Below are 19,544 nucleotides of genomic sequence, written 5' to 3'. Positions count from 1 at the left end.
GCCACTGTTCTTTTTTTTTTTTTTTTCCTTTTTTTTTTTTTTTAATCTGGAACATGTGGATGAGTTTTTTGTTTAAATCACATCCACTATATTGTAACTGTAAATTGTGCGGGTTAGCTTACTGATAGTTTAGTGGCAAACCTGCCATGATTTCCTGCAGTGTGTACATAGCCTTACTCAACGTTACAGCACATGCTATACAGGAGTTCTTAGTAATGGATGCAGATTTCTTATTGAGTGCATTTTTGTGGTGGTGTTGCCACAGTCTGTGGGGTGTGATCACTTGAAAATCATGACTCTTAATATTGCTGTTTTTTTTCTAGCAGACACAGGCCACTAACTCCATGAGCAATCCCGAGTTCACATTTTCATCTCCCATTGTAAAATCAACTGAATCCAATGCACAATCTCCTGGGTCATCTGTAAGTATTGTAAGAGCTGATATTCTGCACTACAAATCATATGTTCATATTTTTTAATAAATAAATAGTGAAGGGGTTAGAAATAAGTGACTCTTTTGCTCTACCATCCGAACTACCTGAGTCATGATCTCTGTACTGTCCTGTTATTTCTGTTCTGCAGACAAACCACTCGCATAGTACTGTAGATGCTGTTAGCAGAATAGATACCATACCTTAAGCTTCAGAGCCCCAGGGATGCATAGAAAAAGCACCAAATTGAGGATACTGGAGCACAGGGGAAGTTTTCTTCAGGCACTGAGCACTGCTGCATCATCACTAACCATGCCCATCCTGCATTCAGCTCTTCCCCCTAGTCAGTGGGAGGATCCACTGACACTGGGAGGATCAAATCACACTGCCCAAGGGGAGGAGCTGAATGCAGGATGAGCCTGTTTAGTGATACAGCAGTGTTTAGTAATAGAAGAAAACTCCCCTTGCAATCAAAGATCCTCATTTGAATAAAAAAATAAGTGCTTTCTTCCTCCCATCCCTGGGACTCTGAAACTTAAAGGGGTTGTCCCATAGCAAGGATCCTATCTATACTGCTAGTTTATGTGGATATACAACTTTTTCTAAATACTTTACTTTATCAAAACTGCTTTGTTTGGCCTTTAATCTTAATTTATTCACTTCATTGTTTACATGTGTTTCTATGACCACGGGCTTATCTGCTCAGTCCCTCAGTGAGTAGCTGCCTGCTCTCAGGGAGGGAGGGAGGGGCTGAGTGCTGGAAGCAGCTCTGAGCTGTGTATGTCTCAATGGAGCTCCTCAGATAGGGGAGGTGAGAGATTTTTGAACAGAAAGTGAAGAGAGCACGCAGCATGCAGGTTGGTGAACAAGGGTTATGGGATTACCCCTTTAAAGGTTTTTATTCTCCTAACAGCATCTATAGCACTATGGGAGTGGTTTAAAGTAGCTGGGGGCAGTGATAGACCTCCTTTAAACGTTAGTAGGCAAGGGAAAATGCATATTCTGTTGCTTGCTGTGAACTTTAAGCAAGCTGCAAGGTATTCTTGGGACTTGCTTACTGTTGGGTGACTGAACATATAGGCTTGCAGAATAAGGTGTCAGTCTCTAAATATGACAGCAGGGATTAAAATGAAGATGCAAGTTATACTAAATATTTTCCAATAAAACTAAATATCAATCTGCACATGCCTCCTGCCTGGCTGCAGATCATGTCATGTTAAATGGCAGGTACCCTACTATTATTGACCCAATGCTATTGACTTTGAGGAATGATATTTATGAGCTAATGTTAAGCTCAGAAATGTTTGAGCAATGAAAAGCTTGTAGGGCAGCACACAATTCAAAATGAACACTGTTGCCCCTCCTCTCAATTGATGTCTGGACTGATATATAACCACCATGTTGCCGTGACTCATTGACAATTTCAGTTTAGCCAAGAGTTCTCATATAGGTGAGCATATGTTACAAGTTGACCCCACCTACCCCTCTAGAAAGCTTTTTGGTTAGCTATGTATATATACATGCTTCATTCTTTTGCAAAGTGGACAACTTTTCTGAAGCTGAGATTTACATGCATTTGTATTTATAGGTTGGCTTTACATTTAGTGTGCCAGCAATGAAAATATCATCACTCTCTTCCCAGACCAGTAAGACACCTATGGGCAGTCCTGGTAAGTAGCATTAGGGGCTGGAAGCGGACTTTAGTGGCTGTCATGGGTATGGGCTGCAATCTTCCAGCCATAAATGAAGTTATTGTATAGATATCCTGCCTGATCCATAGTACTAGATTTCATGTAGGTATACAAGTGTACACTGGCCGTAATATTGGTCTGCAGTACATGCCTGTATTACAATCTACACAACTCAGTTGGTCCATAGTATTTTACACAAATGATGCAGGTTTTTGACCCACTACAATTCTTTGAAATATTCCTAGACTGCATTTATGGAAAATTCATAATTACTATTTTCAGTTCTGCAGGTTTTGCCATTTGAGGACAGGAAAAAACACGACTTAGTGACCTGTTAAATGTCTTGCAGGTTTTTTTTTACCCACATAATTGCATATACTTGTTTTAAATTTTTCATAACCGTGTAACATCTGGCAAAAATGTGGCGTAGTTACTGGTGAATTCCAATCGATGTCAGATTTTCTTGTAATGTTTTGATCAGAAACAGTCTTGTGTGTGTGTGTGCCGCAAAATAACTACCCATGTAGTAATTGAAAAGTAGCCAAAAATCTGTATCCACAGACACTTGGACCAACTCACTGATAGCAATGAAAAAGAATTCTGGTTTAGTTTGCACCAAAAACTGTGATCTATGCTTGTGAATTTCATGTATTTGTTTTGTTTTATCATTTGAATGGACACCAAAAAACTAAGGTGTGTGGCTGACCCTAAGTTTACAGGTTAAAGGTTGCTGCCTACCTGCTACAGGGCTCCTACTAAAATTTGCTTTAAATCTTTTCCCTTTTTTAAAGATTAAGGTATCATGCCTTTCCATGTACTAGTATTTAATTTAATGATGGTTTAACTTTTTTTTTTTTTTAATTTCTTTCCAAGTTAAAGCTCCTGTTGAAATGAATAGCAGCAATGTTAAGAAGACTGAAGAAGAGTACACCGGATTCTGCAAACCTGCAAAAACGTTAAAAGAGGGTAGTGTGCTTGATATTCTGAAAAGCCCAGGTGAGAAATGCTACTGAGATCTGACACATTGGGGTGGATTTGGTATTGAAAATGTGGCAAAACTCAGGTGAAATTTGCATGCTTTACCACTGTTTTATTAGCTTTTTTAGGCTAAAGCCCCACTTTGTGAAAACCATGCATTTTACACACACACAATACAGAAAAAACAATTTGCAGAAAAAAAGCTATGTTTTTAAAAATGCCCGCATTTTAAAAAAAAATCGTGGCATGTCATTTATACCTGTGGAAACGCTGCCATTTTACCTATAGATATAATAAGGGCAGAAAGTCAGTGAAGAGAAACTGGATGAAAAATGCTGAAGAAATACAATGCGTTCCCACTGCATTTTCCCCGCAGGGTTTTTGTTTTGTTTCACTACGTAGGGCCTTTGACTCTTGATAGTTTCTGCAGGTGGATGGGTTTTACCCAGTATTGATGCAAATTAGGGTATATTAGTCAAGTGGGCAGTAACATTGCATTTCATACTGCACACAGACCCCCTATCCTTAGACAAAGCAGAGTTATTGCCCACTTGGCTAGTATGCCTTAATATGCATCAATACTAGAAGCACTTGTATCTTGGAGTAACTGACTGGATTTGGATTTAAAAAAACAACAAAAAAAACTTCAAAATACTCAAAATAACAGCACCCACCATATGATGTATTGGGTTTTTCTGACCTTTTTACTGCCATTCTCTTCCTATCTGTATAAAACAATAAGTCTTTGCTGTTTAATTCTCTAAAAGACAGTGGACAGACTTGTGTTCCTGTGTCTGAAAAAGTGACATTTGGCGATATGCTCTGTGAGCTTTCCCAGCATATATGGCGAGGATAAATTGCAAAGAAAAGGTGTTAAATAAGCTATATGTATTTTGAGGGGCTCAGTCTCATTTTGAAATAAGGTTTAGCAATATTTAGTGTGAGTCCTTTACTTTACTATACTTTATTAGGACACTACAGTTTCTCTATATGTTCAAAGGGAGGAGTGTCAGCAGGTTTATAAGCGCAAATGTGTACTGCACACCTAGTGTGCACATGGCCTACTTGGTAGTACTATAGATATCTAGTTTTAGATCTATCTATATATCTCTATATATTTGTGTTTTGGTTTTTTAAATTAGTAATTTTTTTTTTTTTTTTTGTATCACTGTAGGCTTTTCTGCTTCATCAAGTTCCCAACAGACTACAACAACGTTTAGTCCTTCTCGAAGCACATCTACTACTCTTGCAAGGCCTCCTGCAGCCCTTAGTGAGAGCAGTAAACAGGCTTTGGGGATTTGGTATTGCAGCAAGTGCTTAATTGATAACAAGGCATCAGACAGTAAATGCACATCTTGCAGCACACCAAAAGAACTGCCAGCTAAAGACCTAAAGGAGTCGGCTACTTCACCACAAAGCACCCCTTTTAAAAATACAACATCTTTGACAACTGTGCAAGGATTTGGTGACCAGTTTAAAAAGGCCCCTGGAACGTGGGATTGCGATACATGTTTAGTACAAAACAAACCTGAATCCACAAAATGTATAGCCTGCGAAACTCCCAAGCCTGGGACTGAAGCTAAAGCAGCTTTGCTTGTATTACCCACGACAAAGTCTAATAAACCCACAGGCGAAAATAGTTTAATGTCTACAAGCCTTAAGTTTGAGGAATTGGCTAGAAAACCTATTGGATCATGGGAGTGTGATGTGTGCCTTGTGCAGAATAAAGCAGAAGATGGTAAATGCGTTGCCTGCACCACCCCTAAACCAGGTTTGTAAAAAATAACCAGCACAACTGTATAATTCTGACTGTATAGACATTAATACACTGGCCACTTAGTATTGCTGTTAAGTGGTTTGAGTGGTTTTTTCTTTTTTTGCTATTTCATGGGATTGGGTGTAGTGAAGATTTTTGTAATATACTCCATTAATCTGTCAAAATTCCTTTTGATAGAAAACAGGCTGTAAAGTTCCCTTTAGCAATGCTTTAACTAAGCATTGTTAGGTAGAATCTCGCCTATGTTCTGGTATCAAAATCATTTTCTTAGGTGGTATAAAACTGAAGAAACAGCCATTTGAAATTACTATTACTCCTCCCCCCCCCCCTTTGGTAAATGCTTCAGCTCTGTATATTTACAATATAATGGTATATGGATTTTCCGTAATAGCAGTTTAAGTTACGCTTCAAATTGACATGTACAATAGATTTTATTGTCTAGTTCGCGTTTGACAGAACAGTCACTTGGCACCAAAGATTGAACAGAAAACTCTGCTCTGACAGTGAGGGTCCTACTGATGAAGTCAAAAATTAGATCCTCTGAAATATTTTCTATCACTAATCATTTGGCTGTAATCTGCAGATATTTCTCGTTTTATGAGCCTTTTTCCACATTGAGTCCTTCATAAATTGCTATAATTTCAAAATTGTGTAATTTTATTTTTTTCAGATTCTTTTGTACACCTAAGTACACTATGAGAAAGATAAACAATGTTAGGTTCACTTAAAGAGTGATGGCATGAAGATTCTTCTAAGGAATAGGTCATACTGATTTTGTATGGCCACTCAAACTTCCCCATTGTTAGTTTCTTGACAAATAAAGACTTTAGGTTGAACATAACAAATATTTATAAGCTTAAAATGTGTAAATTTTCTTATGGCTGGTGGTGGCTATAGCTGCACCCAGTCCTCAGTCTGCTGGTGCTTTTACTTTTTTGTAAGAGACTTGCAGATTAGTTTGAGGGATATCATTTCTGGCTTCAGCAAAATCACAGGCCTGGAACTGAACCCAGCTGAAACTAACTGGTGTTTCACTTACAGAGAAGTGACTGCAATGGCAGCTTGAGACCGGATGTGGCTATTGCCGTATCCAGATTTGTTTTGTATCACTGACCATAAGTCTTTATTCATTTAAGAAGTATGGTGTTTAATATATATAATAGTACATTTCTACAGATTCAGGCTGTATTTGCTGAATTGGTCCTATAGCAGAGCATTGTATCGACTGTCGCTGAATACAAGGTTTACATGCCTTACTTTAACTGGCATTACCACTGTGACCAGTTTTGTTGTTAACTACTTTTTTGGGTTCACAGATTCTTTAAATGAACTTGCATTGGGTAAAACCTGCAATGGAATAGATATATGCTGTTGAGTTTGTACTGAATTCACTGTATAATTCCAGCCTTGTCAGCCCACATATACCTGGCTGGAGGATTTTGTTGCTATGCAGCAAAGCAGAAGATTAACAATATGCCTAATTGCTTTTGTTTTATATTAAGGAGCGTCTGCGCCTGTAAATGCTTCTGTACTTCCATCTTCTGTTCCTGCAACAAAGAATCCACTTGGATTGTTAGAGCAGTTCAAGAAGCCAGCTGGAGCCTGGGACTGTGATGTATGCTTGGTAAATAATAAACCCGAAGACGTAAAATGTGTTGCCTGTCAGAGTGCCAAACCGGGAAGCAAAGCTGAGTTAGCAGGTGAGAAAGCAGTAGCTTTGGTGGTAACTAATAAATGAAAGTGTTTTCGATTTAGTTAAGATTTTCATGGAAAAAAATACTCCTTAAACTGTGTGTTTGTGTGTATATGTGTGTGTGTGTATATATATGTATATATATATATATATATATATATATATATATATATATATATATATATATATTAGTGTGTGTGCAGTGATGAGTACATCTTGGCTTCAGTGCATACTTGACGGATCTTTGGCATAGCGAAGCTGGGATGTACTTCACTGACAAACCGAGCACATGCCAGGAGCACCAGAGATGAGTTCGGTGAGAGGCCCTGGTCCATAAGGTGACAGGTTCCTCTTAAAGTATTAGCCCTCAGAAGAACTATGCTTGCAAAGTGAATACTTTGTTTGGTTAATTCAGTTTTGTTTTTCTTTATAGGATTTGGTACATCTGGTTCCAGTGATTCTGCACTTCCAACAATTAAATTTGGATTACCATCCTCTAGCAGTTCTGGAGAACTTAAGTCAAGTGCCTCCAAGGACTCCTTAACATCTGCATCAGGTGGATTTTCTTTCCCAAAATTTTCTGGAGAGATCAAGTTTGGTACAAGTTCTTCCCCTTCTAAGTCAACAGAAGAAAAGAAAGATACAGGCTTTAAGTTTGGGACAGCTACAGAGGAGAAGAAAGATACAGGCTTTAAATTTGGGACATCTACTGAAAAGAAAGATACAGGCTTCAAATTTGGGACATCTACTGAGGAGAAGAAAGATGCAGGCTTTAAGTTTGGGACTCTTGGCGCTAATAGCAATTCCAGTGCATCAAATTTGTTGTTTAGCTTTGGCAAGCCTGCTGATAAGGACACTACTGCAAAACCATTATCTGGTGAAAATCCATTTGGGTCCGCTGCCAGTGCATCAGCTTCTGCTCCTAAACCACAGACTTCTGAAGGTCCCAGTTCTAATGAGAAATCTAACATCACAGTGTCATTTGGCTTCAAGGAGCCTGAAGAAAAGAAGAATGAAACTCCTGTTGCAGGTGGCTTTACATTTGGTAAAACAGAACAAAAAGAAACCTCATCTCCCTTTGTTTTTGGGAAAAAGGATGAGAAATCTGAGACTAACACAACCACAACATCAGTTTTTGGATCCAAGAATGAGGGAGAACAGCCAAAGCCATTTGTGTTTGGCAAGCCTGAAGCAACCAAAGCTGACGCTCCAGCGTCGGTCTCTTTCTCTTTTGGTGTATCTAATACTACAGAGAAGAAAGATGCAGATCAGACTGCAAAACCTGTCTTTTCTTTTGGCCTTGCTACCCCAGCCACAGGTAAGCACTAAAGTTCCACTTGTGTTCAAAGCGTAAAAGGCTATAATTTTTTTTTTTTTGCTAAACAATCATGACTTTTAAGTCTGCACCACCTTCCCATAATTTGTCTGAAATCTGGAATAAATGATGAGGGAAAATGTACAGAACCTACATTGCCTCCAGGCACACAACCTGGCGGAGAGTGTCTCTCATTTATGAGGCGGTATGGGCCTTTTTATATGAGGCTTCTTGCACTTGGTGCCCTTTCACCAATACACTCCCTGCATTTTAGTACAGTTTTAGTACATGTTCACAACAATATTTAATAGAAAATTTTAAAAGGCTCGATCATTGGGAAAACTCATTTTTAACTAAGCACATACTTGCATAGCCTTTAGAAAGGCTATTTCACACATTCCTTTTGTATGTTAATCACCTCAGTCATTTTTGAATGGGCCCACTTTTATTCATATGCTAATTAGCCAGCAACGAGCATCGGAAGTCTCAGTGAGCACTGTGTCAGAGAGCAGGGAAGGCTGATGAGGCATTAGCAGCAGCCTCCCTGCTCTCATACACACATAGCAGACAGTGCTCACTGAGACTTCCGATAATGATTGTTGGCTAATTAGCATATGAATGAAAGTGGGGTCATTCAAAAATGACTGAGGGGATTAACATACAAAAGGTATGAGTGGAATAGCCTTTCTAAAGGCTATGCAATTATATGCTTAGTTAAAAATGAATTTTCCCAATGACAGAGCCCCTTTAAAAGAATTTTAGGTTGCTTTCGCATTGTTTGCAGTTGTCTGTTGGAGGTATACATTGGGGGCATTCCCCAGTGTTTATCCTGACGCATGCCTCCCACAGATGCCACTGTGTAATCGTACTGTACCTCCATTGCTAATAGGCAGATTAAAATGTATTCATGGAAACCTATCAGCTAGGGAAGAGCTCCTCAATTTAAGAAGCACTGCCTATCATGATGATATTCTGTATTAAAGAGGACCTTTCATGGTCCGGGGCACAAGCAGTTCTATATACTGCTGGAAAGCCGACAGTGCGCTGAATTCAGCGCACTGTCAGCTTTCCAGCAGTATATAGAACTGCCTGTGCCCCAAACCATGAAAGGTCCTCTTTAAAGATGTCCTCTGGTGAATTGGCCATACATATGTAATCCCTATCTTGGTGTACAGTTTCAGGCTAACTAACTGTGGCATAGATATTTACAATTACAGAGAAAATTTACATGTATAACAAGTGTGATATACGAATAAGGTCATGGAGATAACTGAACCCCATTCCTCAGTAGAAAAAGAAAAAAGGTCTCTGCCGTAAGAGGTTAGTCTCATAGTTTCCTGTAGAGGGAGCTTCAGTCATGTTTCACAAAAATAGTCCAGCACAGAAAATACTACAGTACAAGACCAACAGAGTATACAATGAATACAAAGTATTTAGACTGTTTTGCTTTGTTCACACTTCATATTGCAGCCTTGTGCAAAGATGAAAAATTAAACCTAGAAGTCCTATACCCTAGATATAATAACTACCAAATGTCCCTTCCAAAAATGGATATAAAACCTAACAGGAATGATTAGGCTTAAAATCATAAGACATAACTAAAAATAACCAAACGTATCACAAAATATCAAAATATATTCATCCAAAAAGGAAAATATTAAAACCTTGAAAAAAAAAAATATTACAGGTAAGGTCACAGTATTCCTTGCTTCAATCACATAAATTGCACAAATGCTCCAGTATGTCCAGAGTCTGCAACATGCATTACAATATATAATATATATTATATTACCCAAATACATGTAGTGCATGTGATTGAAGCAAGGAATGCTGTGACCTTACCTGTAATGTTGTTATATGGTTTTAATATTTTCTTTCTTATATTAAGGTTTTGATATTGTGATTCATTTTGTTTTAATTTTAAGCCTTATCGTTCCTGTTATGTTATATAAAGATGTTCCTTATCACTGAAAAAGTGATAACAGAATGTTAGAAATATTTCCTAATTTATGGAATGGAAAAACTAAAATCTTTTATTGCCATAGATATTCAGACCCTTTACTCATACTTAAAGCGCCTCTGCCAGTGAGAACAGCCTCCATCCTCCTTGGGTGTGGATACCGCAAGGTCTGCATGCCTGGATTTGGGGATTCTCTGTCACTCGTTGCTGCAGATCCTCTCAGGTTGAATGGCGACTCCATTTTAAAGTTCTTTCCAGAGATGTTCAATTTGGATGAAGTGAGGGCACTGGTTGGGCCACTCATTGACTTTCACAGAGTTGTTCCTAAATCACTCCTGTCTCGTGTTATGTGCTTACGGTCTGTGACTTGTTAGGTGGACCTTTGTCCCAATCTGAGGTCTGACCATCTGGAAGTTTCTCCCATCTATACACACTATCTTAGACACTTAACCTGAGTGACTATTAGATTCTTGGTCTCTTCTTTTACCAAATCCCTTTTAACCCAATTCATTTGGGGGCAGCTATCTCCAGAAGGGTCCTGGTTGTTCCAAACTTCTATATAAGAATTATAGAGGTCTTTATGTTTAAGTGCAGCACAAATTTTTTGTACCCTTGTCCAGATCTTAGCCACCACACAATCCTCTATCTGAGCTCTACAGATAGTTCTTTGCTCCTCATTGCTTGGTGTTTGCTCTATGTGGTGTCCACTATGAGACCTTATATAGATGGGGGGTGTTTCCAAATCCTCTCCAGGTAGACCCCAGAAAGGTGTAGAAACATCTCAAAGGTGGTCAAGAGGAAAATGAGGCCCTCCCCCTGAGCTAAACTTAGTGTCCTGGTATAGGGTTTGAACACTTAATGTCCATGAAAAAAATTTTTTTTCCTTCTAATAAATTTTGCTAAAATTTCTGCCACTTTCATTATGTGGAATTGAGTACAGATTACAGAACTTTTTTTTTTTTCTTCAATCTGGAGCTTTAAAATATAACAAAATATTAAAAAGTTAAAGGGTCTGAAATCTTTCCAAATGTATTGTATATTGTTAACTCTGGAGTTGTTTTTGTATATAATTTGCGTATACATGTACACTTGGTACATGCGAGGAATGATTTACAGAAGTCATGCACCTTTGTCAGTTTTAATGGTTAATGTCCCTTTTTATTTTAGGAATAGAATATTAAAAAAGGGACTAAAGAGGTGATGTTTCATTAGGAAGAGACTTGTACAGGGAATATCCAGGAATGCATGGTTTAATAAAAAATTCTGGGTTATGACCTGATTGGTGAAAAGCGGAATTTGCTCCTAGTGCCACCTATTAGATGGTAGCTCCCTATAGAGTAATAACCCAAGGGTGTAATCTGGGAATAATGGCCAAGCCAAAGCAACTTCTCCAAAAGGAAGCGGATCCCATCTGCAGACAGCTATTTTATGGGTTTTGGCTCTCACAGTAGTCAATGCGTCCCTTTTGATGAGAGGAGTTGTAGTTCAGGGTAGGTTAAGCAAATATTTAATGCTGAACTATGTTTTGAAATGTATTTTATTAATATATATATTTTTTCATTTAGCAAACCCAGGAGCTACAAAGCCGTTTGGATTTGGATTTCCAACCAATGGATCCTCCACTGCACCTCAGCCAAATAGTATGGGAAGTTCTGGCAGCGCATTTGGCAGTGTTCAGCAGCCCAGTACCCAGACAAGCAGCGCTGGCATTTTTGGAAGTGCCGCACAGTCAAGCAGTACATCTGGTTCCAGTGGATTTGGCACTACAGCTCCTGCAAATGCTCCCCCCAGCACTGGGTTTAGCACATCTGCTACATTACCCGCTCCAACTGGTTCTAGCAGTCTATTGGGTAGTGCAACAGCTTTGAACACACAGTCAAATTCCAGCACGATATTTGGAAGTGCAGCTTCATCCATTGCTGTTTCTAGCTCAAGCAATGTGTTTGGTAGCGCTGCCCCTGTAAATACAACTAGTGCTAGCAGTGTTTTTGGAGCTGGAGCTTCCACGAACACATCAGCAAGTTCTAGCAGTTTGTTTGGCAATTCAAGCGCATCCACCAACTCTTCAGCTGCGCCCTTTGTTTTTGGACAGCCTGCCACCACAGCCAGCAGTTCTTTGTTTGGCAGTTCCAATGAATCAAAATCTTCATTTGTTTTCTCTGGACAAGAAAGTCAACCGGTGGTGACCACAGCAAGCACCGCTCCAGCTGCTGCATCACCATTTGTCTTTGGTGCAAGTGCTCAAAGTGCAACACCAGCAGCTCCAAGCTTTAACTTCACAGGAGCGAACACGTCCAATGTCGCAGGTAAACGGATATAGCTATTAAAGGTCATACAATGCAAAAAAGCTTTTTGTCTTTAGTTAAAAAAAAAAGAAAAAAAAAAAAGTGGGTATGAGAAATCCAGTCGTGGGTTCGTTTCCAAACATCTCAGCGAAATCTGCAACTAAAAAATTCAGCTTTTCATTGTCATATAGCTACAACCTAAACACATTTCTCTAAAGTCCTCCTTTTCTTAAGCTATAATCAGACAACCATGGATAAAAATGGCCGAAAAAAATTGATACAGTGGTCTGTTTTTTCTCCACCATTTTGCATCCATCTAGGGCAGGGTTCTGCAACCCCTGGCACACGTGCCTAGAGTAGCATGTGTGGCATATATTGCTGGCACAACAGCCGGCATGGGATCTTCATGTAGTAAATGACTCTTCAGGGCTCTATTAGAACTGAGGTATAGGACACTCCTCCTTCTCTCACTGCCCAGCAATGAGAGGGGGTGAGGAAAGCCTAGAGACGGAGCTAATCATTACAGCACAAGGAACCTACCTCCATATGTCTCACATATCAGTAACCCTTATGTAAAGCACACACGGGTTAATGTGAGGGACATGATGGGGTTAACTGCTATTAATGTGAGGCACATGGAGCTGCTAAACTGTAATGCACATGACCAGACTTTTTATCCACTACTTTATGTGGCTGTGTATCTGGTCCAAATAAAAGACCTGCAAATTATGGAGCAGGTCCTATATCTGCCCTTCTGCTTAGTCCAATCCTGGCTTAGGTTCAGAAAAAAGCAGCAATAGATGAAACATAAAATCTGCATTTCCAAAATGTGGGGCCTCAGCCTTAGGCCAAGGTCCCACATTGCGGAGCACAGAGCTTTTTTTTTTTTTTTTTTTTTTTTTTGCAGCCATTGTAGGCATCTTTGGCTTTGGCTGAAAAAAAAAAAAAAAAACAGCAAAGTTTGCAACAAAAAAATCTGAGTTTCTGCAACGTGGGGGGCCTCAGACTTAGGGCATTCAAATGGTCACAGAGGGGACGGATTACGGTGTAGAATCCACGTGATAATTTGCGCCCTCACAATGGTAGTCTATGGAGACTGCTCGCGACCTGCCCTTTCTTCAAGCAGATTCTGCAGCTCGTTGAGCCGCGGCGTCCACCTCGCGGCAGCAATCTCCAGGGTTGGCCCATTCATTTGAGCCGACTCCAGAGGGAAAAGACGTGACACTGTGTCAAAATCTGCCCTTCTGTTCCCCGTGTGAACGGGGCCTAAGGTTGTTTCTTCTCAGGTGGTGTCACACTGTGTACCCAAGTGCGGCTATTGCCAAATCCAGCTTCCGGAAGCCAGTGCTGTCATTTGTCAATGTGTGACACCCATTAATTCCGCATAGCCAGGAATTAAGTGGCTGAAATTAGTCCACATTTACAGAATAGTAAAAGTACTGGCAGCTGGAGACTGGATACAGCATCAAGGTACATTGTGTGTCGCCCCCTACGGGTGTTACCTCGCTCTGCTGCCAGTCTCATACATTTACCACTAATTGTTGGTTGCACATGTACTTCCATTGCTTCTAATGGAAAAGTACAGGTGTATCCAGGCAAATAGTGGTAAACGCATGTGGCTAGAAGCACAGTATGACAGGACCCTTGTGCTATGCTACAGTTTGTGGTATATGACTTTAGTATAGGGGTCATATACCAGCAGAGAGCCACAGCACTCCTATTTTCTCAAAAAAGGTGCACTGATAGGGATTCACCCCAGTAGTCCTCAATAGTATAAATCAGGCACTCTATATAATAGTACAAAAAAGGAATAATGTGCAATCCAGTAGAAAGCGGGTTAACCTTTTCAGCCCTTGTATCGAGCTTTCATCGGACCCTAACATAAAAAATAAAGAATAACAACCCTATGAAACACAAGTATGCAAGCTTATCAAAATTTGCAACAAAATCAAATCTTAAGACGTGAACGTACACATGTGCACATATACACAGATAATCCGTATACACGTACACATGTATACACCCACACGCTTCGGGTACATTGGTACTACAGATACATGAGTATATAAAAATATAAGACAATTAACCATAATCATCGCACAAAGTTACAATAATGAAAAGAATTTTTGAGAATACAGGGACTACATGGTATCCAAATTCCCACAAAGTGTTGACAATAATGTGACATACGATGTCATACTATGATGCTATGTCATCCTATAATACAGATCTCCCAATGCAAATTCAGGTAAACCACAAACGTAGATAAGAGTGAGCCCAGAATAACGAAGTACCAAAGCGCTTCCTGTGCTAATACATATATTCTCTGTACTCACCGATTGCTCTATTGAAAGTGAATATGAGGACTCAAAATGAAGAAAAGCGTCAGGGAAGTAGCATGAACCCAGATAAAGGTAAAGACGCCAGTGGATAAGTGAAAGGACCTAGGTTTAAATACTAATGGTATGAATTAGCGCCAAAACGCCGTGTGACATCAACATCATAGGACAGGTCAGTTTACCATTGTCCTAAGTAATGTAAAGTTGCCACAAATCGGATATCATAACAAATTGTTAGGGATAGTAACATTAAGAATAGAATCTATCAAGTCAGCACTACACTGTGAGAGCGTTACTACATAGGTACAAGGACCTGGCGACGCATGACTATGAAGTGGTCACCTCATATTAAGAAAGGTGGGACAATGAAGCAGTTTATGTGTAGGTACTAAGGCTAAGCCAAGACCCATAGAGGCAGCAGTGGCCATCTTGGAAAAGGGAAACCTATATAATAATGAATGTAAACTATTGGCAAATGAATGATAATGTACTAATAATGAAATGACTAGAAAAGGGGGAACAAAATAGAAAAAGAGGCATCGGAGCTGCTCTCTGTGCTCTGGGTTATTCATTCGCATATTTAAAAAATCTAATAATCTAAGTGCGTCTTCTATTTTATGTGCTTATTCCTGGTGACAGATTCCCTTTAAACTGGGCAGAGCCGGGTCAGATGACATTTTAGTTCTGTCGAATTAAAGTATTACAGTGACGATGAATAACCTGGCATGTAGTGGCGACGCGTCCACCAGCAATAACCACTAGGGTTATCAAGACATTCACCTTTATTCTTTTAGCAAAGGGCTCATGTTTTAGTAACTTACAGAGCTTTGCTATACAATTTAGTTTACTCGCAGATCAGCAGAGGCCAATGCTCATAATGGAGGCAAGCAGAGACCTCTTTCATACCACTTCTCCTGAACAGATGGTGATGAGGCCAATGTAGTAGGAATTAGCAGTCATGAAACACTTTAGTCATTGTTTTATTGGACTACTGCTGCTCTTAAACAAATAGCATGGAAAGATGGATTGAGAAATAGAATGGAAAATGATTGGTGGAAGGGCAAGGAGTAACAGGGGTCTGATGATATTCCGTTTTAAAAATGTTTTTCTTTTTCAGGTACCAACTCTACCCCCTTTATCTTTGGTGCTACAGCTGCCCCTCCTGCTGCTGCCAGCCCTGTTCCTGCATTTGGGAAACCTGCCAGCCAGACAAACGCTCCCCCAACTTTTGGCTCATCGGCATCTACTAGTTTATTTCCGAATACTTCTCAAAACGTCCCTGCTTTTGGATCACTGACAAGCAACGTCCAAACACCAGTGTTTGGACAGCAAAGCACTCAACCTGCTTTTGGATCCAGTGCAGCTCCTGCTAGTGGTAAGTATTAGGCTAAGGAAAATGGAGAGGAATTTGAGGTTGACACCCTCTTTTTCCGGTACATTTTCCATTGCTGATTAGGTCCAGATGAAGGGGAGTCTTGTACTGCTGAATCGAACACTGAATTTGCAGGAAAGTGTTAGTTCAGTAAGTCTGCCGCATTCCCCAAGCATAATAAACTACCATCATTGTGTTACAGAACACTTTTTACAGTGATACACATTTTTTTTTTTTTTGTGGGGGGGGGGTCACTTTTGTAGAAAAACAACTTTGAAGTCTTATGCAAGTTAGGACATTGGTGCACTTGGGGCATGCCCGTAGCGCTGGAGCACTGCTCTTGTAGGATCAACTCTCTGCTTGAGGTGATGTTACTCAGGTCACTACAATCTCTTGCCTCCAGGGAGCTGAAGTGCACATACTACCTCATTTTCTTAAGAACCCGGGGTGTGTGTGTTGTGTGTTTTTTGTTTACAAAAGTGACAAACTTTACTCAGGCACGGTGCACATCTGCGTTTTGGCCATTCTGTTCTCCTTGCCGCATGAAAAATGTTGAGCGAAAAGTCCTGCTTGGACTTCTCTGCATTTTTTTGAGCGGAAACCACACGGATCCCATTATAGTCTATGGGGTTGCGGGTTTCCTAAGGTAACTGCTTTTTTTTTTTTTTTTTTTTTTTTTTTTTTTTTTTTTATAATTTTATGCAGATTGTGTTTCTGTTCTGGGGGGTCCCAAAGTGGACTTTCTGAACGGAAACCCATGCGCAGATGTGAACCCGGCCTCAAACATGTTTATTACTATAACTTAGTGCTGACAGCTGAATATGCTTGGGGAGGTAGTAGACTTCCTTTAACCCATTAACCACCAATAATGTACTTTTACTTTATTGGTTGTGAAAAACTGTATAAAGAAGGCTTTCCCCTTCCCACCCTTCCCTAGATCACATAAGAAATAAACAAAAAAAAGTTGATCAGACATTCCCCAAAATGGTATCAATAAAAACTACATCTTATCCTGCATAGACACCATACCCAGATCCATACATATAAATATGAAAAGAAATTTTGCAAGGATTAAAAAAACCAAAATTATATATCCATTATATAAATTTATCACTGTGATTGTACTGACCCCTAGACTGGAGGTTACATGTCATTTTTACCACATAGTGAATGGCATTAAAAAAACAAAAACCTTTTAAAGGAATTCAATCGTTAAAATAAAAAAAAAATTCTCGATAACATGTAGGAATAGCCTTAAGAGATGCTATTCTCCTACCTTTAGATGTCTTCTCCGCCTTTCGGTAATAATCCTGGTTTTCTGTGTGCAAATGAGTTCTCTCGCAGCACTGGGGGCGGTCCCTAGCGCTCAAACAGCACGGAGGGCATCCCCAATGCTGCTTCATCCGGCGCTGACTTCAAACTTCTAGGCATGCCCAGTCGGCTCTGCCCGAGGCCCGACGGCAGAGCCGACTGCGTATGCCTAGAAGTGTGAAGCCAGCGCCGGAAAAAGATGCAGGGGGAGGTCGTTCCAGGCGAAGATAGAGGCGGCGCTGGAGACTTCTCTCACAGCATTAGGGACGCCCTCAGAAGAAAACCGGGATTTCTAATGAACGGCGCGCGGAGAATAGCCTTAAGGCTATTCCTATGTGTTGGGGAGAAAAAACATGTCATTTTAATGATTGAATCCCTTTAAGAAATTGGCACAAATATTACATTCCCCCTGCCTCCATTCTACCTCTTTCTCAGTTTTTTGGTGCTTCCCTGTACATTACACAGATTATTGAATGGTGCCATTATGATGTGCAATTTGTCCCACAAACAATTAGCAAGCATGTGACCATATTGAACTGATTTTAACAATAAATAAATGACGGTTTTTGGAAGATTGGTAGGGAAAGAAAAAAAAAAGGTCCTGTCTTTAAGGGGTTAAAAAGTGTAGGTGCTGCGTTGATAATGCTTTAAAACTTTGGGTTAGATACTGAAACCCCACATGGAACAATATACCTGGATAGTTTTGACCACCGATTATATTTCTCAAGTTCATTTTTTTCCCCCTTCCCCAGGCTCTGGTTTTCAGTTTAGCTCCAATTTCAACTTTACGAGTGGGAGTTCACCAGGGGTGTTCCAGTTTGGTGCAAATTCTGCCTCTGCACCCGCACAGCCTGCAAACGCTGGATTTGTCTTTAATCAGCCCCACTCATTTAACATGGGGTGAGTATATATGTTGTGATTTATGCTGCATATACCCAATTGATGTATTAATTTGCCCTAATATTGCTATGTGGATAACCTGCTGGTATATGATCTGACCTTCCTGTGAATTTTCTTTCAGGTACAAATCAATCTAAAGCTTTTATTATACTTAGACTATGTGTACATGTGCCGGGTCTGTGGTTTATTGTCACATGAATGACCTATATGTGATGCCTTTGCTTCTACAGGCATATTTTCCTCCTCGGTGAGCCAGATTTCCCCCAGGATCATGGTCCCATACACAGGCCTTTGATAATAAACGGATGTATGCATAGGGCTGTTATGATATAATGGGCCGGTGTATTTAGCTGTGACAAACACTGCTGGCACACTGAGGCATCATGCACATGACTGTACGCATTGTCAGTCTGAAACTATTTAGGAAGGTGATTGGCTAACTGAAGTATAGGAAAGTTGTCGTATCCACTAAGCTATAGAAAGCCATGATTGCATCTAGTACAGGTTTAGTGTATTGGAATAGAATTTCTTTATATTGCAATACATCAGTATTGCAGTATATAGTATATTTTTGGCTTGCTCTTGTAGGGAAAGAGGCATGGCTTGATGGCTAGTGAGGTGATGGCAGGATGTGACACTGCACCAAAATTTGTGCCCATTTTCCTGGAGTAAACAAATGTTAATCGGTGCTAAGAGTAGGGCCTTATTGACATGACACTACCTTTTTTCACTGACCTAGCGTCTGTTGAAAAACTGCAGTGTCATTGCGTTCAAGTTTGAAGGGATTTAATCATATGAATATGGCCATTAAAAAACCCATAACTTTCTATGGGCTTATTCACACAGTTAAGTTTATTTACAGCTATCAAAAACTATTGCCATTCATGGTTTTCAATGGCCGGGAGAAGGGCGTTTTTCACGGTCCTGTGACTAAGGCATAAGTCTGACAAATGATAAATCTTTCGCATTACAGTTTAGGTCTGTACATGACGTCTAGGTGTAAAGTAAAGCTAAACATAGTTGGTGTCTGGGTTGGAAAACTTGGCCTGTGTGTGGCCATATTTCACTTGGTAAATTATGATGCCGTGAGCTTCTCAACGGCTGGATCACTACTGTACTAATCTGCCAGTGACATGGTGGGAGCTCAGTGTATTGTAATTCACGATGGTGCAAATACTTCCACACACAGTCATGGAAGCCTGATGAAGTGCGTCTAGCACGAAACGGTCGTTGTTTCATTGTCTCTGCATTCCATTTAATCCATCTCCGATTGTGTATGCTGTCTAAGTGCCATTTTTTAATGATGACGAATTAAAGCTTGAAAATTTTACTTTTGGTTGGTGAGTGCCCTGTTTCCCTTTACAATTTTTTGCCCAAGACTTTTTTATATATCCTTTGAACAGTGAGCACCACCTATATACCACATCACTTTGCCTGCTATTCATACCTTGTTGCCGTATACACATTGAGGTGTTGTATTTTAACACAGAAC

At 39.9% G+C, this 19,544-nt stretch overlaps 1 protein-coding gene across 4 annotated transcripts in view; it reads left to right on the top strand.

Moving 5' to 3' along the window:
• Positions 1 to 19,544, top strand: part of NUP153 (nucleoporin 153) — a 43,602-nt gene that overhangs the window by 22,527 nt on the left and 1,531 nt on the right. For 3 of the 4 annotated variants that reach the window (XM_075270871.1, XM_075270869.1, XM_075270868.1), the window contains exons 13-21: positions 324 to 422; positions 2,020 to 2,101; positions 2,996 to 3,118; positions 4,275 to 4,871; positions 6,380 to 6,577; positions 7,004 to 7,888; positions 11,411 to 12,151; positions 15,587 to 15,844; positions 17,905 to 18,052. In XM_075270871.1, the coding sequence (XP_075126972.1) occupies positions 324 to 422; positions 2,020 to 2,101; positions 2,996 to 3,118; positions 4,275 to 4,871; positions 6,380 to 6,577; positions 7,004 to 7,888; positions 11,411 to 12,151; positions 15,587 to 15,844; positions 17,905 to 18,052 (3,131 nt within the window). The remainder of the gene's footprint in view (positions 1 to 323; positions 423 to 2,019; positions 2,102 to 2,995; positions 3,119 to 4,274; positions 4,872 to 6,379; positions 6,578 to 7,003; positions 7,889 to 11,410; positions 12,152 to 15,586; positions 15,845 to 17,904; positions 18,053 to 19,544) is intronic. The other variant, XM_075270870.1, reaches the window with a different exon arrangement.

This window comes from Leptodactylus fuscus, chromosome 4 (assembly GCF_031893055.1).
Source record: "Leptodactylus fuscus isolate aLepFus1 chromosome 4, aLepFus1.hap2, whole genome shotgun sequence".
In the NCBI taxonomy this organism is placed as follows: domain Eukaryota; kingdom Metazoa; phylum Chordata; class Amphibia; order Anura; family Leptodactylidae; genus Leptodactylus; species Leptodactylus fuscus.
The sequence above is the reverse complement of the archived record's forward strand: the minus strand, read 5'-3'. Positions and strand labels throughout refer to the sequence as shown.